Source organism: Nelusetta ayraudi, unplaced genomic scaffold, assembly GCF_046127955.1.
Source record: "Nelusetta ayraudi isolate G7.1 ecotype Tasmania unplaced genomic scaffold, CSIRO-AGI_Nayr_v1 ptg000135l, whole genome shotgun sequence".
Lineage (NCBI taxonomy): Eukaryota > Metazoa > Chordata > Actinopteri > Tetraodontiformes > Monacanthidae > Nelusetta > Nelusetta ayraudi.
This window is the reverse complement of record NW_027466185.1, coordinates 9,661,255-9,688,773: the sequence shown is the minus strand read 5'-3', so window position 1 is coordinate 9,688,773 and position 27,519 is coordinate 9,661,255. Positions and strand designations below refer to the sequence as shown.

General features: G+C 45.8%; 2 protein-coding genes across 3 annotated transcripts in view; one reads left to right on the top strand and one right to left on the bottom strand.

The window, feature by feature from the left end:
- Nucleotides 1-183: 183 nt before the first annotated feature.
- c19h1orf94 (chromosome 19 C1orf94 homolog) lies at nt 184-23,601 on the bottom strand. The gene is made up of 7 exons (XM_076011356.1): nt 23,281-23,601; nt 21,716-21,914; nt 20,762-21,593; nt 19,298-19,432; nt 18,483-18,574; nt 10,959-11,030; nt 184-319 (listed from the first exon to the last, which is right to left on the bottom strand). The coding sequence occupies exons 1-7, from the start codon at nt 23,520-23,522 to the stop codon at nt 269-271; spliced, it is 1,623 nt and encodes a 540-aa protein (XP_075867471.1). The 5' UTR covers nt 23,523-23,601; the 3' UTR covers nt 184-268.
- A 921-nt stretch (nt 23,602-24,522) lies between these two features.
- The window catches only part of csmd2 (CUB and Sushi multiple domains 2), a 225,237-nt gene continuing 222,240 nt past the window's right edge, over nt 24,523-27,519 (top strand). For both annotated transcript variants that reach the window (XM_076011540.1, XM_076011539.1), the window contains exon 1: nt 24,523-25,534. In XM_076011540.1, coding sequence (XP_075867655.1) covers nt 25,360-25,534 — 175 coding nt within the window. In that variant the 5' untranslated portion in view covers nt 24,523-25,359. The remainder of the gene's footprint in view (nt 25,535-27,519) is intronic.

The window sequence follows — 27,519 nt, the reverse complement described above, 5'->3', positions numbered from 1 at the left end:
CGCCCGCCCAGCTGTGCCCTAATGAACCAAAGTGCTGCCTGGCAACGAGTCACTTCCCCTTCACCTGATTTGAGCCTCAGTGTGGATTTAATCACGTCCGAAAACAGCCGAGGCAAAAATCCCCGATGATAAAAGTTAAAGACAAAAAAAAGATTTATTAGGCTTTTCTTTTGACAGGGCAAAAAAAGAAAAAAGAAAAAAAAAAAGACAACAACAGCCTCTGTTCATGTCCAGCGGCGTCTTCTGCAGACACCCGACGGCTTTTGTCTCACTCTGACTTTTGCGTGTCGTCGCTTGTGACTCGCTCGTTGACCTGTCTCTGTGGAAAAAAAGAAAGAAAAATGCGGAGAATTCATTTCTATGACTCGTGATTTTTTTTAAAAAAAACAGATGTAAAAAATTCTCCTTCTTTGCTCATTTGAAGGGATAAGGCACCTTTTATTAACTGGTTGATTGGCTGAATTGAAATCTGGTTTGATTTCCGGGTGACTTATGCGACGGAGGAGTTATGCGTGCCCCTAACAATAGCTTTAAAAATGATCAAGGTCTCCATTTTTAGTCCGTGCAGTCGCGCCCCTTGTGTACTTGCTGCATTACGAAGCGTGAGCCACTTCCTTTATGTTCCTGTGTGTAAGAAAAATTCTGAAGAAAACCACTCTAGTCAGTGGGCTTATATATGCGGCACAAGTCACACGGCTCTCATGCTGCCAAAAGCAAAAAGTGTTACAGTCACTAGATTTAATACCAACACATCACTAAACAACTCCTCTGCGGTTCCCCACTGAGGTACCTGTGACTCCCAACACAGGTACTAGAATGGGAGAAGCCTTTTTGGATTATAGGTGATCTTCAAGTAACCAAGAAAGAGGTCTAGTTCCCCCACCACATTATAGATAATTCTAAATTCACCCTTTATGCTTAATACGCTGTTCAAATCATACTTTGGAGACTGGAGTCAAGCAGAGAGTTCAATAAAATACCCAATGTACACTGGTAATGGTGCAAGAATACAACCTGGGTTGTTAGGTAGTCTCTAAAATGTTCCCTTTAGAATCACGGCATTGTAGTGGGAAACCAGAGAATCGCCGTGAAAAATTAATGGTGAGCCATGTTGCGCTTGTTAATGGTGTCGCTGCAGTCGCACCACCGGTGCAGGGTTTTACACTCAGGCCCAGCGCCGACCTTGTGCCCAACAAGAGTTGACGACTCTGAACACTCGCCGGCATCAATCCATGAATAATAGAGGACGGAGGACAAACAACTCTGAGTATAAAGGCTTCGCAAACTTGTAGGCGGCAGCAATCATTCATTCCGTTCAGTTGACCAGGAATAAAATGAGAAATTGTGGCGAAAGAAATATTTTAATTACTTTGAGAAAAGGACTGGTAAGTACAATGGTCCTAAAATTGTTCATCCATGCCAGTAGGATGACCTATGACCTGTGCAGTTGGTATTACAATGTGCCTGCAACGTAAAGATTTCTTTACTATTACCTTGGAAGTTACATCTCCTCAATAATATTTGTGTGCGTATGACACATGATTGACCCTTGCAGTCATGTTTTGTGCATTTTGAAACCTTGGGACCGAAGCTGTGACGTGGAGATGGATGAAACGCAGTCAGACAATACCGTGGCCTGCATGGGCTAAACCAAGTTAGCGAGGCTGAACTTTGGCCGCGGTGGGTTTGTGGCGGTCAAGGCCAGAAAACACGGGTTTAACGGGATGAATTCTAAACTGTTAGCAGCTCAAATAATCTGCCAAATACTGAACGGCCTTCAGCCTTTGAGCCTTTGTTTACAGTAAATCTAGTTGTGAGGAGAAGGTGGTGGAGGTCACACGCACACACGTGTGACTGGACCATAAACCAACTGCAAGCTAAAGGGATGGATGACTTGGGCTATTGTCCTGACTGGCCTCAATAGAAAGTGAATACACGGCAATTAAGCAAATGAACAGCTAATGTGACAGATTAGCATGTTAATCTGAACAGTTACCTGCAGAGGGCAGCAGCTATATTGAAAGTAAACGTCTCTTAAGTTATCAACCATAAATTCTGCATTAACCATTGATGTGTTCAAGGTCAGTGGATATTTGAAGAGTAAAAAAAGAAGAGTTACACTGTAAAGCCTGTGACTACTGTATGCAGCAGTGCAGTCTTGTGTTATTCCCTTTTCTTTGTCAACAAGTTACTTGAATTTCATCATAGTTCCTCCTCAGGAGCGCCTGGAATCCCAGCCATCTCTCGGAATGGCGGGGCGGCTGTTGCAAATAGATCTTGGCGTACTGTAGTCAACATCCCCCCCGACGCTCCAACACAAATTAGTTCGGGATGTCACACGTGGCGCTCGCACATTAAAGTAGAGCTTCATCCAACGCACCGATGTTCGCACGCAAATGTTTTCAGACAGCAATTTTGAGGAGGGGGAAAAAATGGGGGAAAAAAAATGACATGAAAATAAAAAATGCATCAAAGCGGGGAGGCTGCCTTGCGATGCCCTTGACTTGTACACCCAGCGCGCTGCTTAACTCTGGGTAGTGCAAACAATATAAAGCTCCGAGCCACAAACAAACCATTTTGCCAGGGGAGCGTGTGCAGGGAGGAGTGTAATTTGATGCTACATGTCTATCCTGGGCCTGTCTCTTTGAAGCGACCCGTTTCCTAAAGTGCACTGCTCAATGTTTTACAAGGGTGACTCCCCGCTGCCGAATTTAAACTCTGCCTCTCCTCATAGATGAAAGAGGGGTTGGTGTGAGCTCCTGCAGATATTTGGGAGAGAGGGGGGTTAAAAGTGGTTCTTTCCATTTGATCTCAAATGGAAAGAACCTGCTAGCGTTTCAGATCATATGGTTTGTCACCCGCACGGCGAAAACTCTTGCAGACACGTTCTGGAGCCTCTTTCGGGGACAGCGGAAGGCTCGTTTTCATAGAGGGCTCGTTCACAAGGGGAGCAGAGGCCTTCACATCCCGCAAGTCCTCCGACATGAAGCAGCGCAGCAATGATTTGTCGGCTGAGCCGCACGCTGAATTATTTGAGGGATGAATACTGCATGAGTAATAACGGGCCGCGTTTAAGAAACACGAGAGCTCCATTAAAACGGCACGGCAGATGAAACGTTTCACTAAATTCTTTTTGGATCGTTTCACGTGTCGATCCGGCCAAGAGCCCGCAGAAAGCCTTTAGAAACCTCAGGTGAGGATTTGGTGAACATTCCGTCCCGCAGCCAATCACCTTTGTTACCGCAAGGCCATGAGCAGAAACTAGGCTAGCCAGCTAGCCGCTACGTTCTTGCTGACTGGGGTTGTGGCTGGCGAGATGAGTGAGCAGGATTTTGGAGTTGATATTTAAAGCAATCCAGGGCCAGATCTCACTGAAAGACGACCTTGACAAATGGTTGAACAACCGGCATGTTACTTTTCCCATTACGTCCTCCTGGCTTTGGCCCACATGCGTCAATATCGTTTAGAGTGAGACTCTTCCATGTGTGCACTTTGCCATTGTCTCGCGCCAGCATTTACATTTGTTCTCTTGTAGTTTGGCGAAGTCTGAATTTGTGCATTTTTCATGGCCACTTTAATGGAAAAGAAAAACCGTCCAACACCTGGACGTTTTGTCCTCGAAGAGTTGAACACTAAATGTGTCAGTACGGTACAAACTTGGGGGGGAAAAAAGTTAAATTTGCAGGTCAAATGATAGAGAGAGTAAAGCTCAAAATCTTTTCAGAGATAACACCAGAGGGCGATAGTTCCTTGAGTCGACTGTGTTTCTTTATTGCGATGAATGGAAGCAGCTGTTAAAGTGTGAGCCGCAAAAGAAGCCGACAGAACGGCCTTGTCCTCGACGAGGTCTTTGACAGACAGGCCCTTCGGAGGAGTTGGCTCAGCCTGTCTTATCGTCGGTTGCAGTTTCAAGGAGAAGTGAGACGCCGCTGTGAAAAGGACGCTCCAGAGTGGCTGGCCGCACCCCCCTCCTTGCCTCGAACACTACAGACTTTGCTGTATTTCCTCAAGCGGCAGTCAAACCCTTTTCTCAGTGCCGACTTGAATCAAGCCGTCAAACGTGAAACCCGACTGTATGATAACCGAGATATGAAACTACAAAGGTGCTGCGCTCCACTTGTTGTTTCTGAGATTTCTGCGATCGCTTCTGACGGCATTTCGATGCTTCCTGATGCACAGCCTTGGGTACGTGGGTGCTTCTGCGTGTGTGTGTACAATGAGGCTACCTCGATCTGCCTCGTTAGCATTTGTGTATCCATTCTAAATACAACACAAAGAGGGCAAGAGAAAGCAAGCGTGGACGAGGCAATTAATGATTGATTGCCCACACAGTTTTAGAGGGGCCATTTACAGATTTTGTCAATTTATTTTGGTGGTCAACTGCCAACAATAAACAAGGGTTGTTTGGCAAAAAAACAACAAAAAAACAGAAAAAGTCAGTTTTCGATAATAGGATCCCTTTTAACAGTTGTGTGGGTGATGCATTTGCACTTATGCTTCTGTCGCCACCCACAATTCAAACAGGACAAATAAAAGCAAAACAAAAACATAAGGGCGAAGGGAACAGTTGGACGCCACGCATATGAAAGGAAAAAACGTTCATGTCATGTCTTTAATGGTCACAAACCCACAAACTCGCTCGCCAAAACTCAATTACATAAACTCAACTCAAAAAAGCCTTCACAAAAATACTGAAAACTTCATTGTGACATGGAAGACCGTTACAAATACAATGTCTCACCATCCAAACTCTTGGTTCTGCTGTCTGGCTGGTGCCTATCCCAGATATCTTGCATTGAGGTCGGGATCACCAGTTTATCGGCCATCCACACTCACATTCAGACAGACGGATGATTTTCCTATTAGCCTAATGCATGTTGTTTTTGGACTGTGGAAGAAAGTCGGAGGCAAGAAACCCACACAAGGAGAATATGCAAACTCATTGCACAGACACGTGATGCACAACATCATTTCAAGTGTTAAATGCAAGTGTTGATGCTTGTTTGTCTCTCAGTGTGGCACCATGACAAATGCTTACTTTGTCGTTTACCTCAACTTATCTGGGACAAGTTCCAGCCGTTTGGCCACCGCAAGTGTAGAGGATTAGCCTCCATGTAAACTTACATTAATCAAACTGAGAAGGAAGCTCGGCGGAGGTCAAAACAACCCAAACAGTGTCTCTCAACAGAATCCGTCCATTGATCTGAGCGAGTTGAATCCACTCCGCTGCAAGTTGAGCTTTGACTTCTGCGGCAAAGCTTCCAGTCGGGATCGATTTACGAGCCAAGCTTTACACTGGTGACTCCAAACACAGAGGAAACGTGAATATTTATCGTCAGGCTGCTAATTAGCTAAACGATGCTAACGACCGCACTGACCAGTAGGGCTGCAACCTATCGGATACCACGAGGTGTTATTTAATTTGCAGATCACAAAATACGCCTCTGCTTTATCAAACCTTCTGTGCTGGGCAGAGCAGTAGGTGAGCTCGGATGAGGGTGAAGAGATGTGTTTGGTCGAACTAGCTTGAGCAAAACTAACACACGTTTCAACTGTGATATTCACATTTCATTCGTGATAATGTCCTTGTATGTGAAGCATTACAATGGAGGGTGTTAACTCTGCTGACCTTCTGAATGGAATCATGCTTATCTGTTACCTCTTTAGACGCATATTTTGTTAGCAGCTAGCCACAAGCTTCTGAGACTCAAGGGTAGATTAGAGACAAACTCGATTCTTAATTTCACTCCACTTGATGCAATACCAGGCAAGGACCAGGCTTATTAGACACAGTGACAGAACAATAAGTTTGTAAGTAAACACTGATAGTATTCGTCCTGATTGTTACCTGGAGAGTTTAAACTCATTTAGTTTATTGGCTACAAGTACCAACTTAATTAAGTAATAGATGTTTTTGCGGTGCGATTGCACTGTGATATTTGGAGGAGTATTGTAACTATCTCATGGGGGGTGTTTTTTTTTCAGTTTCTTCTTTCATGAACCATGAAATGCCGCAGCTCTCACCTCGCACCACCTCTTTGTGTCTGACACACATCGGATCACGCCACAGACAGTCGCCCTCGGCGTCAGTTATGATGTTCCAGTCCCTCCTCATCTTCACCAAAGAAACAAACTAAAAAACTCGCTGAATGGAGGTCTAGTAAAAATGGAAGCCTGGGATGGTGAGTGAGCCCGCAGCGGTGCCGAGATAGCGCTAATGAAAAGCCTCGCCAAAATTCAACCCGCGGCTCGGGGAAGAGGTGCGGCCATTTCATTTCCAAGATGTTTCTGTTCCCATCGGGACAATGAGCTTTCGCCCTTGATGACCAAGAACACACTGGATTGTTAAGGTGCCGCCTCCGTCGAGCTCCCTGCTGCTGCCCAGAGCAGAATGCAATATAACTAACCTCACATGAACGCAAACTGAGAGAAATCTGCTTCCTTTTGTACCTGCTTGTCCTTCATTTTTTTTCCTGTATCTATTTTCTTTTAGAAGTGTGTTTTTCTGTTGATTGTGGACTTGGAGTGGTTGAAATGTATCTAGTTATGCTGTGAAGTGCCTGCGTCTGCGCGAGGCTCCTTAAAACAGTGGAGCAGCAATAAATGGTGAGATTGTGTTTGGGAAGCAGAAGGTTTGCAGCAAAAAATGTTTTGCTGGTGCGCAATGGCAAAGCAGATAATTGCTTTCCTCAGACAACCCAACGCAATCTTCTCCTTCAGCCTCCGTTCAGGCTGTGGGCCCCAGATGTGAAATTCACCTTTTTACTGAGAACCCTGCAGCTGTTAAGGTGACACATCCGTCACCCACTTCTCCAGAAATGCACAAATTCAACAACTCCTTTGAATCAGACTCCGAATTCTTTAAAGTGTTTTGACCAAGATGGTAAAAATTTGTTTATCTTGAGTCATGGCACTAAAAGACAAGGCCTTGCTCATTTCTGTAAATGCATAGTTGTATTACGGTGCATCTCGTTTAACTTGACGGCCCATACATAACACTGCAGTTTTATTAAGAGTCTCATTTCCACTGTCCACTAGTCGCTTATCCCCTACTGAAAAACAATAACTCCGCCCATCTTCACATACAGTCGACCGACACACCATTCTGAGCAGGTGCCTTTGCGCTTGGATAGTGGGTTGAAAGCAAAAGGTACGGCATACAGGAGCAATTAGCATTCCGGCCGCGGCTTTGAAGTATGTGTACGTTTGCTTATGTTCGTGAGAAATCAAACAAAACAAATAAAGAGTAAATTAAAAACAGATAACAGCCGAGGCGACGGGCTTTCCCTCCGCCAAACATCTTAAGAATGCAGGTCGCCTTCGGAGCTCTTCAAATGGGTTCCCCTACACCAGAGCAACGGCAACCAAACAGAATTAGGCATCTCTTCATCCTATTCCTTCTTTTCTGCACTTTTCTTCCTCCCTCACTGCTATCTATCTGTCTTTTTCTCTTCCTCTTTGACACCTGAGATTTTCTGAGTGCCACCGTGATCCACACACACACACACACACACACACACACACACACGCACACATATGTATATATTATTTTGTATCCAGTTAACAAAAGGCTTAAACCTCCCACTTCGTCATGACATCGATGGGCTGTGCAGCTGTACTTGCATCAAATGTACTTGTGGAAAATTAATGAGGGCGGCATCATTATTTTAAGATGTATAAGTCTAAGATGGGCCCCGAGTCCGGCCAAACCTCCCTGAGTTTAAAGAAAGAAAAAAAACACTGTCAAAAAGCCAGGCAGTTTGAGATCTCTCTAAAGAACCCCCCCCCCTTTCCCCGGCTTCTTTCTTTTTCGTCTTCTCCTATTTTCCACTCATTTACTTCTCCGTTGTTCATCAGCCTCCCCTTCACTTCAACCGGGGGCCCATGTAATTTTAAAGAGCTTTGTCAAATATTCATAACGGGCTTCATCGGCTCAGTCAAATCTTTGCTCGTTTCGCCTCAACAAGGCGTAATGCGGCCCCGCCAAAGAAGAGGGGAGGGGGAGGGGGAGGGGGCGTGAGAGGCGTGTGATCTCTGAGCAGCTATTAGGCTGATGTGTTTGAAGCTAACGGGGGGGGGTGAAGCAAGCATCTGTTTAGCTGTGTCAGAGCTCCTCTTCAGATTTCTCCCTCTGTTGTTCCGCGCACCTATCAGACGTATGAGGAAAACAACACCCAGCCACTGGTCAGCCTATATCCATCCATCCATCCATCCATCCATCCATCCATCCATCCATCCGCCCTGATCCCTGTCCTAGTCCCAGCTGTTTTAGGGTGAGGGCGGGGTTACACCCAGGACAAGCCTCCGGTTCATCGCAGGGCCACAGGGAGACAAACAGCCATACGCACTCAAGCTCACACCTGCTTACTATTCAGCTTTGGCAATTTGCCCAACACATGAGCAAAGGGAAATCACGCACAACTCCTGAGGCGACGACGCTGACCACAGAGTCGCCTCATTAAGCCTAATAGTGAGTAATTATAGAGCACGGATTCACTTTTCAGGGTGGCGTTAAAAGAAAAATCAGTATGCGGCGGCTTTGAAGGTGACGTGTCAACTCAAAACGCTCATTTTGGGCCAACTGACAGGCTTTTTAAAAACATGCTGATCACAAATATTTTATTATTTTTTTAATTTGATAACGTGGGCGCATCGGTAAAAGCCAGTGTCAATTCAGTTACCTTTGGTAGGAATGGAAAAACAGATTTTTTTAGTTTATTTTATTTCTTTTGAAAATTGAATTGCGTTTTCTTGAATAGTGTTTTTGTCAAAGAGATAAGCTCATAATAGCACAGCCGAGGCAGTGGGGGAGAGTTGGGGGTTATTTCATCCAAGTAGACAAAAGAGGTGAGTCATACTGCGAAAGTGCGGGAGCGTGAGATCAGGGAGAATTTGTGTGAATTGTTCTGGTTTTCAAGCCACTCTGGTGGTTCCATGTAAACCAGTCTTGTATGTTGCATGATGAATGAGCAAATTTGATGGATTAGGAAAATAACTGGTAAATTAAGGTCTGAAAGTACAGATTTAATAATCATCCAGCACCAGAAGAAAAGCAGATAAAACTAGAGCCAAAATGTTGATAATGAGGTCTAACTTTTGTTCTCTTGTTGGGAATCTTTGCAGCTCAGTAGCTAGAGAAAAAAAAAAAAAAAAAAAAAAAAAGTAACCTTGAACTCCGAAAAAACTGTGAAAACTTCATTGTGCCAAAAATATTTATTCAATCAAGTACAGTTTTTGCACAGACAAAATGTGTTCCTTCCAAATCATGTCAGAATTCTGTACACATTCAAATAGTAGCAACACAACAGTGTTTCCATCAGTTTTTAAGGGTGAACGAACATCTTCACAGTCTGCAGACCTGTTGCTGTCATGTTGTTACTGTTAAATGGGACTACGTGAGAAGTTCCCACCTGCCTGCCAGTCAGGTCCATTAACCTCCTGTGTGCTGCCACAGCATGAAAAATGGAAGAGGGGAAATAATCTGGTGTGCACTTTTTTTCAGCCTGTCAATAAAACTTCAAATAACAAACTCAACAAATGATTCATGACATAACAGAGGAAGAGCAGACTTTCCCTGCACTTTCTGCTTTTGGACCAGTGGTGTTACTGGAAGTGACGTACCACTGATTAGCGGTCTGATTCCCCCCCAAGTCCATTCAAATAGAATTCAGAACATTTTACAATAGTTTCATGGGGCAGGAGACAAGCAAAACTGAAATGGACGAAAAGACAATTTCTTTCTCTTTCCTATTCTTAAGTAAGAAGCAATTCTCGCTAACAAACACAGACAAAAATATAGCCAGACTATAAATAAACAGTGCAGCCTTCAGAACAGGAGTGATTCTCGACTTGTCCTCGAGACAAGTAAGTTAAATTCCACTTTGGCATCAACGTCAGCCTGCCTTGAACTTTTGCTTTCGTTCTATAACCAAAAGAATCCCCAGCAACATTTTATTCACTCCTTCCGAGCCTCCGACTCTCTCTTCAGCTGAGTCGTTTACTCCTCTAAATATTGCTTCGACTTTGCAAGCCAAAATAAAGAACCCACTGCCAGAGCCCTGGCAGACTGGTGACAATATCCACTCTCAATGTGACTCTCGATCCAGGAACGGGCAGGTTTGCGATTGGAGGCATGGATCAGAACTAGTTACCGGTGATGGAGCACATCCTGGTTTTCTTGAATTCCTCCGTGTGCTGAGTCAGACTGGACAGCCTTCCATAAAACAGCCCTGATCTCCTTTCACAATCATTGCCAGGACACTCTCCACTACGCCGGGGACATCGAGAATCCAAACAACCAGAGACGCCACCATCCAAAAGATCCTCCGTATTTGGGAGCTCTCGTAGCTCATTAACGAAGACGACACGCGGCAGTGTGGAAACCAGTGTGGCGCCAACGCACAGAAAACGTGGAGAAGGAGGAAGGGGAAGGAAGGAAGGAAGGAAAGAAGTCGCTGCAGGGCTGAGGGTGAATAAAATACGAGTTGGGGGTCGGGGTTGAGGAGGAGTGGGAGAAAAGATGAGGAATGATCCCTGATTGTGCTCGTCTTATGAGAGGCATCAATCAGGAGTGACACGCGGACAAATAAAAGCCTTTTTTAACACACAAATGCACACATGCGTATTGATTTGTGTAATAAATACAAGCCGTGCCAATGCACGCACACACGCCCTCTGTGCCACATGACTGCCGCTTGTCAGCACGACGTGACTCATACTTAACACCGCGCTGGCAAAGATTGTTTAATCCCCGCCGAGGAAGATTTATTGCCGCCCGTTTACGTCGTAACGCGAGCCGACGTTTTTTCGCTCGGCAGAATGCAAATCGACGGCAAACGCAGCGACAGCTGCGGCGCCCACCGCAAAAAAAAAACAGTCCTCCCACGCAAGATCACGGTCGGAAGGTGATTTTATGTTTTCGCGGGCGGGGGAGTAGACGAGATCGTTAGCCGCCTTACCTGTTGGAAAGGGAAACGGGAGCATCGGAATCTTGGCGGGCAGTTGGCTCGACGCGACCGAGCTCCGACGTGCTGCAGGGGGAGAGGAGAAGCACACAGAAGAGTCAGCGAGGAGAGTTTAGACACAGAAAGGACAGCGCTTGAATAAATATGCCCGAGCGTGAGAATGGAGGAGTCGGCGACGCAGGCAAAAGAAAGAGCGGATAAACATTCGGGCCTCGACAAAAGCCGATGAATAAGTGAAGAGATGTGTGAATTTCTCAGCGCGTCGCCGCTGTCTTTTCAGAAACACAAAGCGGCGAGAAACATGCCAAAAAAAAAAAAAGGTATCAGTGTTTTCCCAAAAAACAATTTGAGGCTTTTATACACAAAGGCGAATGAGGTTCTTTAGTGCTGCTTGGTTTGCAACCCTGGAATCTCCCTCAACCACAGAGGAAGAATCTGTTACAAAGCATTATTTATCTGCTTTGAAATACTTGCATTTCGTGATTAACATGCTCACAAGAAGTGCAAGGGAAAAAAAAAAAAAGAAAACAGCTCTGAAAATCCGTGAACGACCACCAGGAAGAAGCAGCAGCAACTGGCTGCTGAAATGATTAGCCTGACGTTGCTACGACAATAACTTTACAAGTTTCCACTTGGAAGGACAAAAAAACGAACTGAAGGCTTTGCTCAGCCAACAGCGTTTGTTTCCGGTGACAGATAGTTCGCCCTTTAAAACTCTTTCTGTTGGCTCTTTGCCCAACGGACGCACAGCATCAATCCAAAGGAATTAGGAAACATTCCATGTCGTTCGCCTGCTTAGAGTATCACATAATGCAGTGCCATTGATTGGTCACTCGGCTCTGGCTGCGCACGGCGGGGAACATGTTTTATTTCCAGTTTTATGACCTCATTTTATTGCCCAGCCAATATAAGTAAGTGGCAAACGCGTCGCGCTGTCAGTCGTTAAAGTAGCGGCACGTGATATTCGGCTTATTAGACTTCAGGAAACAACTCTTCCACGTGCAGAACTGGTAGCGACGGGCCAAATGTTGAGAAGGAAGTAATATCAAACATTTTCTGTTTTACACAAAGAAGCAAAAGAAAACATTTTACTGAACCAGAACGTACAGTTTTTCACATTCTATTCTTAACATGCAAAAGTGAAAACACAGATTGATTGTTAAGATGCTCTCCAATGATATTTGAAGACACATCAGTGGGATATGTGGGGGAATTCTACGTTACTGATGTTTTTTTTTTGTTTTTTTTAAGTGTGCAAAATGGTTTAGCTAAACCCATATCTGTAAAAGATTAATTACTTTCAACTGTTTTATTCTCGGCCAATGACCTGTGGCACTAAATGACAAACTATGAGAAACTGCTGCAGTTTCGAGAGAGAGAGAGAGAAAGAGAGAGAGAGAGAGAGAAAACACTACAGTCACATTAATAAGTCTGTGTTTAATACTGCCAGAACTAATACATTGTAAGCTAGTGCTCGGCGTGGCTGGAAACACACATTTCTTCAGACTCATTAAGCTGCCTAATCCAAAGTTTGTCTTCGTTTCAGTCACAGTGCAATGCTGGGCAGAACAATTTCATAAACCTTAAGCACAACCGTGGTGAAATGGATCACTTATTTCAAAGACTTTATATCTCATTCAAAAAAAGAAAAGTAAAAAAAAGGAAAAATGTGGGACGGTTTTTCGACAGACTTATTAAATAACAGGCACAGCACACAGCCTCGTCCAATATTACGGATGTCCGTCAGAGAAATTGGAAGTTAAGTCACATTCACAGCACAAATACGAGCAAATTGACTAATTAGCGCAGGGTACCAACCCGGTCAGCGACTGCAGAGGAGGAATATTGGCAAGATGCAAAGCGGTGCAGTGCAGAACCATGATAATGATAATAATAATAATATTAATAATAACAGTGATGATGTTCTCTCATTTGCATTTTGACGGGACAGTAAAACGCGCTCTGGTGCCAGACACTCAGTCATTCTGCCACCCATCTATCTGTGCCTGTTCAGAAATGCCAGAAGAGTAGGCGAAGGGGTCGTTCCAGAACAGAATGTAGATTGTTAAAAAAAAAAAAAAAATGCTCCAAAAGGACAAACGTCTCAACACTTGGCAAGCTGTTTTTGAGCCATTTGTTCCGCTCAGTACTCTACAGAATAGTCTGTTTTCTGCTGTGATTTAGGAAGGATATAGAGAAACAAAACAGGATTTAGAGAGCCTCAGCTCACCTTAATTTACTCTGATTTTAGGGTATAAATGTGCTGCTTTTAAGAGGCTCTTCTTCCCTCACAGCGAAGGGTTAAGAAGGGTGCTGGAAGCGAAACAGGAAGCGGAGCAGACTTCCTGATTATGCGCGACCACATGGACGGCAACTATTGTGTCTCCAAATTGAGATGGACCCGTGGGTGTTTCCTGGAAGGCCAGCAGCATCATCCCAAGACCTCCACCTCACACTGTGAAAGGAGTCACAAGTGTAAAGAACACACTTCTGCTCCGATACATTTTTCTTAGATACATTCTGATATTTTTTTTTTTCTAGTGTGAGTGCACTTAATGGGACATTTGTTCCATTTCTTATTTTATTCTGGGGCTTTTCTCTGTGGAGAACAATGTTCTCCCTGTGTGTTGTTGTGGCCTGACAAGTCACATTGTGAGCAAAGATTCAAAAGATATAGACAAAACAAAAATAGTTATCATCCAGATTATTTTCACCAAATGAAGAATCTATCCAGCGTCTTTAAGGCCTCCGTGGCTTTCAGGTGGCAACAAGTTTGCAGTTTGCCTGATACATCTACACTGAGGTACAAACCAGCCTCCTGATAGATCTTTAAGAAAAATGGCAGTGTGCATGAGGAAAGCGAGGAGGATAGAGCAGCGCTGCCGAGCGTGATCGGAATTTCAGAATTGATCGGTGCCGGTGGAGTTGAACATCTGGGCGCCAGGCAGGAGGCGCCACCGTCGTTTGGCCGACGTTGACTTTCCATTGTTTCACATTCCGTCGTCCAATTTGTTGATTTTGGGGAACCTCCATGACGTGCAACGTGTGTGCACGCACACACACACGCACGCACGCACACACACACACAAACGCACTCATGGTAACAGAACGGCGAAAGAAGGGAAGGCCACCTGTCAGAGGGATCATGGCGGACCTGTGTAGCCTAGCAACAGCTGGGAGACTATGAGCTGGAGGAGGAGAGGAGCGTGCAGGAGCGGAAACTTTGCTCTCCGCTGCCGCCTCTCCTGCCAGCTGAGGGGCCACAGGCCACCGTCTCCTCCTCCTCCTCCTCCACACCAAGCCCTCCTGCCCTCACCCGCCCCTTCAAGTGTGTCTTGTTCCTGACAGCCCCACATCAGCGGCAGGCCATCGATCAGTCTGCCGAACCAAACTTCTTGGCTGCTCTCCTCCCCTATCTGCCCAAAGTGGAACATTTTAATTGTTTGCTTCTTGTTTTTTTCCCTCCTCTCTTTTTTACTACTGCTTTGGCCTCCAAATGATGGTTAAGTGCTACTTGTTCATCAAAAAAATAAGAAAATAAAATCTTAATTTCAGTCCCCCTACACACAGGCAAATGTTTGGATGAAGGTCTCGTGTTGAGAAGCAGAATTTACTTTCCCAATGTTAGTACGTGTCTCCAGTGAACTTCCCAGAAATCTCTTTACCTCTTTACCTGCTCCTTGTATCAGTGTGTGTTTGCAACTCTACAAACAGACCCTTTGTGACATCAAAACAAAACAAAACAAGGCATTCCTATATTTCCCAGGCAAGTGGTCCCTCCCCCTTCTGAGGCCTCCTCTCAGCTGCTCGTTCGAAAAACAAAAGTATCGGTTTTAGCGATAAGCGAGAGCCTTCATACGTAGGGATAAATGTGCCATTTTCACCTTTAACATGATCAATAATGCAAAGTCTCAGATGAAAAACAGAGCTCTGATAACTGGTCTAATGTGAGCCACCATGACAGACTTTTTTTTTTTTGAATGTGAGCTCTTGTTCAGCATGTGCTGAACTCTCGCTCCTAACCTTGACGGGATTTCAGGCTTCTCAGCCTCTCTGGATCTATTTCCCTTTCCCTCCCGCTCTCCATCCTCCGCCCTCATGAAAAATCTTTTAAAAGCAGAATATTCAGGTTGTGCCAAGGCCGTCGGGGGGAGCGGGACTGTCTCCATGCATTTTGCAGCACGTCACTGTCGGAAACAGTTCTCATAACCTCTTCACTCCCTATAAACATTTACTTCCGTCCCTGCGTCAGCTGTTTTGCTGCCAAAAAGAAGAAGGAGGGGAAAAAAACAAACTTTCAGACGCCGGTCCCCCCCACAGCCCCTCCCCCACTCGTCCCCCTTCATGCATTTTGCAATCTGCCTCCATCTCTGCCACGCCCGGGCTCGTCACCTCCTTGCATCTCATTTCTCCGCTGACACCCACCGACCCCGGTGTTGCCTCCTCCACTCGGGGGAATGCGCATCGCAGCTCCGGTAATTATCCCGTCGGATTGGAAGTGGCGAGGCCAAAGGGGACGAAACCTCAGAGTGCAGTAAGCCCTCACCGCCATCGCCGCTGCTGCCACCGCCGAGGCCCACAGTGGCAGAGACAGTGAGACACACATTTAAATAGGTCATAGATCAGAGGGGCCAGGAGGCAGGGGGCGCTGGAGAAAGGTTTCGGCAAAGGCGACGCTCTGTTTGTTTCTTCGGCAAGTGTAGGGGAAGATTCTGTTTACCTGCTGCGGCACGGTCCCAGGTGTATTGGAACAAAAGAGGCTTTTAAGGACTGCGGGAGGCTGCAACAGTTCGGGTTCCCTCACACTCCCTGTGACTCCTCTGCTCGCAGCTGGGTGTGCATGACTCCACAAACAGATCAAGTGTTTCCTAAAAGAACAGCAAAGCACCAGGTCCCGCAGTCCCATACCTGACTGGAGCTGCCCCGCATAATGAATTATCCCCCTGTAAATCTCTATATCTTAAATAAAAGTGTGTTTTTTTTTAGCCCTTTGCTTGCAGCCACCTAGAAAAATAACTGTGGATTTTGGCTTTCTGCCTAAATGGATGATGTTGCACCGTCCACGTTTGCAACGGGAGAAAAACGAGACAGCTGAGTGGCAGATGCAGACCTGGAAGAGTGACATCCCATTGTGATATCACAAACTGATATATTCCATACCTTCTTGTCTGAGCATAGGCGCTTCCGACAAAAAAAAAAAAAAATCTCAGCAAACAGAAGAGGCCTTTTCTCACTCCTGTGGAGTTCACTGACAGGCCAGAAAAACAATTAGTTTTGAAATGAACTTTAAATGTTAGACCCTGCTGCTATAGTTGCAACAGAACAAAAAAAAAAAAAAAAACAGAACACCTTTGTCTAAATCACCTTTGATGTCTTCCGGATGACCCAGCACTTTCAGCATTTTCATATTCTTGCCAAGTCTCAGCAGAAAACTGGATCAGCCAAAGAAATTCACTCTTCCTCCTGGAGGCTGGCATTTTAAAATGTTTTCTCCCTTTGTGCATTAGTTTAAGAACTCCATTTCATCAGGTGTTGGGAAGACACGGGGGGCTATCAGTGTCTATTGCGGTTTTCAAAACACACCCTGAAGAATATCAACCTCATCGAGAAAGTGAGCTGAAAGCTTCTGATGTGAGGAGAACCGCTGGATGACCTCAGCGGAATCTGCTGCATGTGTTTAAGTCTCAGGACGAGCAGCTTTTTCTGCCTCAGACTCTCTTTTGTTGAACGATGCAAAGCAGAATTTCCAATCGAGTGGCGGCATTCATTACAGCAAATTTGCATTCTTTGCAAGGCACTCAGCTGTGCCACTGCCAGTTGTACAGTGGATGAATGCGGCTATGTGTAATTACAGGCTGTTTTGAGAGAGAAAGAGAGAATTGGAGTTTTGAAGGTATTTTCACAACACCAGACATTTAGTGTCAAGCGTTGAGCTGCTTCAGGCTTGATTGAGAACTACAATTATGCAAGCGCCACGAGTGGTGGACAGCTGCGTCAACTTGTCAGCATCTCCTGTTTCTACATTATCTTTTTTTTTTTTCCCCCCAGACGGTGATCGTAGTGAGGGGGGAATCAATTCTGAATCTTAAGAATAGTACCGACTGGTTTTACAGTTTTGTAGGTTTTTAGCATATTGGGTGATAATAATACTACAATCTACCATAGTTTGGATCATGAATGCACAGTTTAACAATCCCTTCAGCTAAGGGACAGCAGTGGCAGATTTGTTCTCTGCAGATGAAGTGTTGTGAAGTCCCTGTGTGTTTCTCTAGAAGTTCTCAGAGTTCAGGCAACTTGCAAGAACGAAGAGAATTATTCTCCAAGATGATACCAGTGTCACAAATTAGGATTCCTGGTAAGGAACTTCTAACTCTGCTCCTCTCTCTGTGAGCAGCACTGAGTGGGGGAGGTCTAATTAATTAGTGAACTCCCTTGTTTGAATATGAAGATAAATAATTCTGAGCATCCTTAACAGCTGTATAACATTCTAATGATCACATTTAATTATTGTATTTAATCAAATAAATATGTGGCCTGCCCAAATTTCTGATCAAAACACAACAGGCATACACTAAACATGTGTCCTTGTGGGCATACAAGTCACATACATGTAATAATTTCAGTTCCTCATCAATAAGTGACTGATTAATAGCCTAAAAGTTAAAACAACACTTTTTTCTTGAAAATAAAACACATTTAATAAATGTTGATATTCACAGAATATTGATACAGCTCTCCACTAACAGCCTGTCAGTTCAACAGTGCCCTGCTGTGCTCCGACCTCCTCGCTGAGAGTACCAGAGCTCCGTGGCCTGTTTGACCCAAGTATGTCAAACTTTTCCCACAATATACAAACATTTTCAGACCGTTGTTTTTTTTTTAATTTGAGCGACCTGCAAGCCATAATCATTCAAATTTAAACAGGAGCAGGTTAGACAAAGTTTACTTTGCATGCAATGAATTTAGAGTAGATGAAAGTTTTGCATTTTTTGAATAAATTTGTGGTTTTTCTTTTTTTTTCTTTTTCCCAATACTTGAATTTTTTAACTTGTATTCACAGATTTAAATGTGTGGCAAAAAGGAATGTTTCTGTGCTTCAGGCCATCAGAACAAGAAGAGCTGCAACAGACTGAGGATTTGCAGATTTTCTATAAACCCTGCGCAGGTTCAGATGGTAGCAAAGTGAGCAGTAACACAGGATAAGTATAGTGCTGAAATGATGTGGGTCGGCGCAGAGTTACATCCACTTCAAAGAAAATCCTGCCCCACGACTCTTGATTTTGAGTACTGCTAAAATTGCATTTGATCAGTGAGCCGTTCAAATTTGTCGCAGATTGATGTAGTCATTACCGCCTTTTTGGAGGGATTCATTAAATGAAATTGATGTATAGAAAATGCATGAGGTCGTTACGAGTGGCACGGAAAGTGAGGGATAAGTACGAGGGATTCTGCAGACAGCAGCCGACTGATTTGTGCGAGTATTTGTACAACGTTGTGTGTTCTAACGGTCTTACACACCTGATGGCTGCGGGGGTTGCCAGGTTTGGTAAACCGGGATACGTTCCTCGCCCGCGGACGGTGACTTCCACTTTGCGACATTGGCCTCATGGCTGCAAAAACATAGAAGTTTGGAGGATAAGTAATGATAAGATAACAAATAAATATCCATCAGCTGCAAGTGCGAGCAAAACATTTCATTGGTCTTGATTTTGACTCATTCTCTGAAAACATATACTGGGGAAAGACCAAAAGTGCAGTCATTCCTCTTTATTGTCAGTCAGACCCGGGGGCCTTGTACGCAACTCATCTTCTGCAACTGATAAAGTTAAAAGTCAATGTTTTAACAAATAATAGATCCAATATTGATATTAGTGAGTAAAGCCAGACCTTTGTCTCAATTGAAAAAATGATGTAACAACGAATTAGAGGTGAAACACAGGTCAACGTCTGTGTGGACATGATGTCCGGAACAGTGAGGGAGATGGGCGACAAACCGTCTGAACAGTCAACATTATTTGCATCTCGTGAATAAACCACAACGTCACAATTTGTACCATGTTCCTGTGTGAATATTTAAATTTCCACAGGCCGAGAAAACCTTTTGAAGTCCGGCGTTTGAAGGGACAGAGAGCGAGGACGCGGCCCGGCCGTCGGCTTGTTCAGTTTTGCAAAACATGATACTCCCAACTGTTTCTTCTGTTTTTTATTACAATGAATTCTTCATGCGGCCCACCATGTAAGAGAATACACCACCACTACCACCACCACGTTCACCCTCCTCCCAGCACACGCCGATGTGAAAGGGTATCGGAGATGCGCGGGTGTAGGCTTACCTTTGGCTCTGCTAATGTCATTTATCTGCGGAGAGCTGTGAGGTCTGGCTTTCTCCTCGGGGGCATCTGCCTGCCTCATGCCTGCCTTGGCAACTATCGCCCAGGACCTGGCATTACCGCCCACGCCATCTGCACCTGCAACAGCAATATGCACAGCAGGCAGGGGAGGGATTAGCAGCATACCCATCTCGCGTGCACGCCGGCTTGTCTGACCTGCACTTGTGTCAAGTCGCGCCACAGACGGTGAGGCTCACGAGCGCCTCCCCTTCTAGAAGGTTGAGGTCTGAGTTAAAGGTCCAGTGTGTAAAATGGCTTAATTTATGATTTTTGTGTTGGTAAAAGCTTAAGTTACAGCCCATAAATACATCAATAAATGTGTTTACTCACAGTACAATAAAAGTCATTTGTTTTCCTTTGTTCAGAATGGTTCTTTTATAAGAATATTCAGAGAGCTAGAGTTAGCTGCCATCTTGCACCACCACATTTCTAAGGACGCAAATGTGGACAATCCAGCTTGTTGGACAGCACATTTCCAATAGAGGGTGAATGCTCACTTCCTCAAATAAACCAACGAAGAAGAAGGTGGACGAGGTATCCAGATTTCTGCTCAAAGGCCACCGTAGTTCACTGGCGAGCTTGGGAGAGGGAGGATTCGGAGTCCCTCAGGGGACTTAAGTGAAAGAGTGTCACAATCTAAAATGTAACCACTTCATGTTGCTGTGTCTTCTTAAAAATCTCACAATATTACCCAGTTAATCTTTAAGTTGAGGAATTTCTGTGGGTTTTTTTTGTGCAGCATAGAAAATGGAAAACCTGAGAGTACCATACAGGGTATGGGGCACTATATCTTGGGTGAATCTGGCCTGCCTGCAGAAAATACTTTCAACACATCTTCCTGCTCCCTGCTCCCAGCACATGTGAATTCTCCTGCACTTTTTTTTGTCCACTGCTCTGTTCCGCACCAGCACTGATGGCTCGCTGTGTAATTCACTTTGCCAGTGCACAATAATCCCCTCATTACCAAAACATTTTCCCACTGAGTCATCTATCCGAGGAGGCGCTAACTCCGCTCGGGCTCGAGCTCTTCGCCAGGAGTCGAGCAAACAGATGCCACGTTTGTGTGTATGTTTGTGCGACTATAAAGTTGCTGCCTTTTTTTTTTAACCACTGAGCTATCGACACGACTGTGGATCCAGGATTGACTCGCAAGTTGAGGCAAGTCAATAAAGCGCTAAAGGCAGTTGTAAAGTCACTATGTGTGAGAAAGAGGTTGATCAAAAGATCCTTGAAATTGGCTTTGAGGGGCGAAAAAAAAGCTGCAAATTTCCAGCTTGCAGTTGATTTAGAAAACAACATAAAATAACTTGACTGCATTTCCTGGATGATTTTTTTTTATACCGACTGATGTGGGGGAGAGACCTCGAAATAGTGCAGCTTGACGGAGACAAGCAGCAGATTTATTACCTTCAGGAGGTGGGTGGTTGTTGGCCCTCAGCTCTTCACGGCCGATGCTCCGGGAGTGGAACTGGCCGCTCGAGCCAAATGGTTGAAGGTCCAGTGAGATTTTCTGAACCCCGGCACAGATGGAGGAGACCTCACGGGGCACACTCTGAATCCTCCGCTGATAGGAAGGCTTGTGGTGGTAGTGATTCGGCATGTAAAATATTCCCCGTCTACCGTCTCCTGGCCTGGTTTTGGCGTTCCCATCCCGCATCGCGTTGAGCAGCCTTTCCCTCTTTGGGGGCTTGAGAGCCGGGAAGTCCGCCATGAGGTCGTAGGCCTCGTGCTGCGGCGGGACCGCCGGTGAGGGGCTGGCTCGCGAGTTTGCCCGAGGTGCCTCTTCTTTGCCTTGGACTGGTGACTGCGCATGGGCGGCCATTTCAACTGCCAAAGTGGTGGTGGGGAAGTCATGTGGGTGGACCGAGAGGGAAATCTCCCACTGACCCTGCATCTTCCCCGAGGCTGGACACTCGGTGGGACGCGGCGGTCTGCCAGCCTTGATGCTAGATAGTGTTGGAAAGTACATGTGTGTGCTAGCGGACGGGAAATCCTGCTCCCTGGCACATCCTAAAACATTGGCGTGTAAAAATTTGCTTCTCGTTTCCTCACAGTTCTTGTGGCGACCTGGTTTCTCTCCTCGACTGCTGCTGCTGCTACTGCTGGTGCTGTTGCTGCTGCTGTTACCGTTGCTCCTGCTACTGCTGCTGCTGCTGTTACTGTTGCCGCTGCTGGTCTGGGAGACCGAGATCTTCATTGTGGTGTTTTCCAGACTTCCCAGTACGTCCTGCACATCTTTCTGCTGAAGCAACATTTAAAAAAAAAAAAAACATTAATTTCCTTCAATATTGGATGACTAAAGAGATTAGTATTAGTATAAGTGTTGCTTTTCATTTAAAAAATAGGCTTAATAGATCTTACCAAAATCCTTTCATTGTTTGACTTAGTCTCAACTCCTATCACTGGACTCCTCAACCGTGCACGTAAGGCATTGCTGGGATGTCTGTAGGCTGAAATATAACAATATGGAATGGTGAAGTCACCATGGTACTGCTTCCTGTCCTTCAGATGCTGAAGCCTCAGACTCAAATTGTCGGTCTCCCTCGGCTTCTCCTCAACCCTGGACAGAAAGAGAGTGGCATGGGCGCGCGTGGGAAGTTTTGTACATTAATTTGATTTGATTTGATTTGATTTGATTATTTATTTCAAACATGAAAAGTAATAAGAAAATAAATGGGATAGAAAACCTAAAACATATGAAAGAAAACTTAAAGAAAAACATATAAAAAAATAATAGAATAAGTAATCAAACATCAATGAAATACACATCAAAAAAAATATTGGTCATGCTCGAAAAGGGGATATTATGCAAAAGATGTGCATTTTCTTACAGTTATGTGACCAGTGCTGACTTTACAATTATGTTTGTGTGTGTGTGTGTGTGTGTGTGTGTGTGTGTGTGTGTGTGTGTGTGTAGACATATATATGTATGTATGTGTCATTGTTAGAGTTAATCCTTATACACTTTTTTTTATATATAAATCTTTTACTTATAAACCTGCCCTGCAAAATTCAATGCCTATATCTTGCTTGCCCATCTTGCCAAGCACCATCAACAAAAAACAGTTTAATTTAGTCTGAAATTTCCATGTCTAATCAGCTTCTTTCGAGGTCAAAACAAAAAAAGAAGAAAAATCTCTCTTTCCACCATAGCTGTTACAACTGTTATTTTATCTGTTAAAAGATACTTTCAAATTCAAATGTTGAACCAGCGTTAACAGCAGTTCCCAGGTGTGTCCCTTCAAATCATAACGGGGTGAAATTTGATTATCATTGTCATGCAACATTAAAACAGGCTCTTCACACAGGACAAATGTTGTTTTTTACTTATCTAGGAACATCGTGTAATCACTTTTTATTGCACAATGGGTCGGTCCCTCCTCCCCCTCCCCTCTTAGAACCATGACCTTCTAATGAGGCCCACTCTTCCGTCATCTGCGTGTCGACTGTCGGGCCATGCGCCGCGACAGAAGGCCCATGACGGGGACGAGCGAACACTTTTGAAAGCAGAGTGTCAGTGAAGCTGCGGGCTGGCCAGCGAGCAGATGGCGAATATTAACATTATAGCAGGTCTACCATCACGCTGCATCCCACCTGATTGGCAATGATCTTAACTGCAAGGTTCCACATCTGAAGTTGACCTGAAGGTCTCATCCGCAGCTCTAAAAGCTAATTTCTTTTCTATGGATTGCCAATAAAATAACAATATAAATCATGGGCAAATGGGGAGTGTGTGTGCGCGGGTGTGTCTCTGCGTGCGTGCGTGTGCGTGTTTGTTGGGTGACTTCAAATATCTGCACAGCAAAACTGGGAAATGCCCACTCTAAGTTGCACCTCTGTCAATCCATACCAAGGTTCGGTCCGGTATTTTTGTTCATGTCAGACGGGGTGTTTAGTTCGGACTCGCGCGGCTTGCTCGTCCTTACTTGTAATACGGCCTCCTGTATTGGATGGCGAACTCAGTGTTGTTCTGCTGTTTCCTGGACACGCACAGAGCGCCGTCTAGCTCCACCTCCACCTGCTTGGTTCTTCGCAAGATGTTCTGGCAGACGCGGTCGAAGTCGTCCGCCGGCACCTGCGGGTGAATCCAGGTGGAGCGCGGGAAGGGCACGTACGCGCAGGCGACGCGCACCGGCGCCACGGGCACCCTGCGCTCTTTGGGCAGCATGATTACTATTTTTTTTTTTTTTTTTTTTTTCTCGCGCGCCCCCCTCCCCTGAGCTGTCGTCTCACGTCGCGCGGCGGTTTGTTTTGGACTGGTCACCGCTGATCACGTGGTAAGCGTTTTCTTTTAAAAGGCAACGGAATCTCCCTTTAATCGCGTTCCCTTAGCAACCGAATTCTGGAACGGGGACGTGCAACCAGCGCGTGCGTGGCCGCCCGACTATTTCATCACACGCGGATTTCAAGGCCGGGTGATACAATGTAGAATGAATATGCCGCGTTTAACGGCAAGGTCGAGCGGAACCAGGAACCCGCCCTCCTCCCCACCAGTTCTCCAAACTTTAATTCAATCTCTCGCGGAAGCTGTTTATGATCTGCAGCATATGTGGGGTTGAAGGCCAACGCGGCGCCTATGAAGAAGTGGAAATGACATTCAAGATTTTAAAAGGCGCGAAGTTCCGGCTGTTAAGCATCAATTTCACGTGTAGTGAGCAGGAGGTGGGCAGCCGTGTCAAACCGCTGGCCAATCCGGAGAGTGGTCTTAATAGACGGGACGATGTTGCTGGAGGGACCCCCTAAATGTTAAAGCAACTGAACAACAACAACAACAACTATTATTATTATTATTATTATTATTATTATTATTATTATTATTATTATTATTATTATTTTTGTTATTATTATTATTATTATTATTATTATTATTATTATTATTATTATTATTATTATTATTGACCAGTCATTCGGTTGTGGCTGTCTTCTAATCAACCACTGACCATGGGAATGTGTCAATTGCAGCCATAAAATAAAGGTGGATAAAGCACAGAAAGTGTGTGTGTGCTCGAGAGAAAGAGTGTGTGTGTGTGTGTGTGTGTGTGTGTGTGTGTATGTGTGTGTGTGTGTGTGGGGGGTGGTAGAGAAATGCTGCGAGAGAGAGAGAGAGAGAGAGAGAGAGAGAGAGAGAGAGAGAGAGAGAGAGAGGCGCGCGCGGAGCAGGAGCAGGTCTGCAGTCTGCATCGTGGCGCCGCGCAGAGCCGAGGCGAAGCGCGTTGGACGAACGCTGGGTCTCCTGCATCCACCCCGCCATCCTCTTCCCCTCTGCCGGCTTCACGTCAAGCGTTTGCTCGGCTAACTTCTTCAACCAGAACCCTCCTCTCCTCCCCCTCTCAAAAAATAAAGCCCCCTAAAAACCGAGGAGGAGGATTCTTTCTTTTTTTTTTTTTCTTTTTTTCTTTTTTTTTCATGGATCCGGATAATCTGTGTCCATCCTTCGCCTTTTCTCCGCCTCCTTAATCCGAGTCTCGGTTTTCTCATCTGACCAGTTGGAACGTGGAATACCGGCACGGCAGATTTTTGGGGTCTCAGACCACCAGAAGAAGCGCTGCGGGACAAACCGAGCGGAGGGATCCCTCCTCTCCACCGTTTTCTCCTCGCCTGTGGACGTGTGGCCGATGTTACCTGGAGCCGAGAAGGATTTTCATTTTCTCTCCGTGCTTGACCACTTGAACCGCTCCTCTCCCGCACCCCTTCCTCTCCTCCTTCCCTTCCTCCCTTCTCTTCCTCTCTCCCCCTCTTCCTTTAGGTGTGAAATCTATCTTCTCAGACAGAGACTCGGGACCCCTCGGTGCCCGCATGACATGGTTCAGTCCAGCTGCGAGATCCGAGCCTCCTCCATGCATTGGGATTTCGCTCAGCGCCGACACCGAGTGAATCTCCCCTTTCTGACCGTCTGAGAACTACCGTGCCTTGCCGACACCAGAGGAGGGAGAAACCGCGCGGACAGAGAGAAATTAAAAAAATAAAATAAAATAAAGGAAAAAAAAAAAAAAAACGGGGGGAAAATGACGGCCGCTTCGAACCGGGACAGAGCAGCGGGACTCGCGAGGAGACCGGAATGCGCATGCAGAAAGGGGGACGGAATACGGATTTTTGCTCTGATGAAGGCGGGAGCGCAGGCACACCACTGGAGCCGGGTACTCTTCTTGTACATGGGGCTGCTGGCCGCCTCAGTTAAGGGTAAGTTACCCCCCCCTTCCCCTAAAACACACACACACACACACACACACACACACACACACACACACACACACACACACACACAGCCATCACCTCATCCGTGCAGCTGAACGCATGCAAAATGCAGCAGGCTCATCCCCACTTCCACCGCCCCCCACCCTCCCCCCGTGGGTCCCCGCGGCTTGAATGCAAATCAAGCGTCGCATCATCAGGCGGAGGAGCCACAGAGAGCTTTCAGTTCGGGACTGTCGGCTCCAGCCCCCCAAAAAACTTAGTGAAAGAGTAGATGTGGTTGGTTATATTGGCTGGTGACCGCGGATGCTGCTCGTGTCTGGCTATACACCTCCACCACTACCCCCCCCCCCCCCCCCCCCCCAAAAAAAAAAAAAAAAAAAAACTCCACCTCCACACACTCACCGCCACCCTCCACCTCACCGATTCTTAGCGCTGCTGCTGCTGGATTTTTAAGGGTTGTGCTGGATTCTTGTGTTCTGCAAAGTGTTGTTCTTGTTTGTTTTGTTTTTTTTGCCTCGGTTAAGAAAGAGGAAACGTATCGTGGCGATATCTGCTGCACGGGTTGCCGTTTATATATTTTTTATTCTATTATTATTATTCTCTTCATGATAGATCCAGTTGTGTGCGTGCGTGTGGCTGCGTATATATGTGCTTGTGTGTATTCGAACTCTGTTCTAACTTACTTCCCTTCTCAACAAGTAAACGTCGATGAACAAGACCACCACCTGCGTTCTTACGTAGTGTCTGCGCGTGTGTGAGCGCGCAATCGTGCCGCGAAATTAATTGACCCTTGATTAAGCTGTAGCGCGAGAAGAAATAAAAACCTCCGGCTGGATGGTTGGCATTCAACACATTCAACAGATTCTCACTTTCACGGACTGTTTTTTCTTTGGCTCTTCATAACCCGGCTCGCGATTCTCTTCTCTGCGCGATTCTCCCGGGTGTTCAAAGCTTTGTGGCATTACTTCAAGAGGCCAAGCTTTTGCGGGAAGGAGCCCAGCAGATAAATTCTCCCTCATGCTGAGCAGCTCCTTTTTGGCACAGACAATCCGAGCGTTTTATCATCAGTCTTCTTGGCTCTGCACCACAGCACGGGCACTATTTTTAGCAAGGGAAACTAAAAAGAAAGAAAAAGAAAAAGAAAAACAGTAGCCAACAATATCGCCACGGCCGCGATATAAATGTGACGGTGAGTCACTGCTCATGTGGTCGCCCACTCGCACCTCTGACTTTTTTTTCTTCTTTTTTTTGACACGCTCACGATCCACGGGGTGACTGGAAATTTGGCCGCTCTGTTTTTTCTGCGCGCCAGAGTCACCGCAGGCCGCGTCGCGTCCCGTTAGCTGTACAACAAGAAGGGTCGGAACCTCTCACGTTGACTCTCTCCCGCGACCGGATCGCACCGGAGCAGCTGGTTTCGTTGATACGCTATCCCGCATGACGAATGTTTTCGCACCTCTCCCGGTGGAACATTGCTGAGCTGGTTCGTGGGTGGTTTGTTTTATCCGCGTTCAGGGATTTTTCTTTTTTTTTTTTTATCGCTCCCTTGTCCACTGTAGCTGTTAAGACTCTGCAGGGCTACTCTTGCAGCTGGTAACGCGGCTCCTTACTTATTGCGGTTATGGAGAGGAGCGGGAGAAACTCCCCGGGACTCTCTGGAGCAACGTTCCCTTAAAAGAAGAAGAAGAAGAAGAAGAAGAAGAAGAAGAAGAAGAAGAAGAAGAAGAAGAAAGCGGACGCCGATAAACAAAGTTGAGTGTCTGGCGAGGTGGTCCACCGCGTCCCCTCGGTGCCGCCAGCCATCAGCAATTGCCCCGTCCTCCCGTTGAGCGGCACCAGAGCCCCGCCGCTATCGGCCGCGAGGGCGCTGCGCACAGAGGGGCAGAAAAAAAAGGAGGGGACTCGACGAGCTTCCCAACACGTACCAGAATGTCAAACTTCACCATTGAACGTAAACTAAGCACACGCCC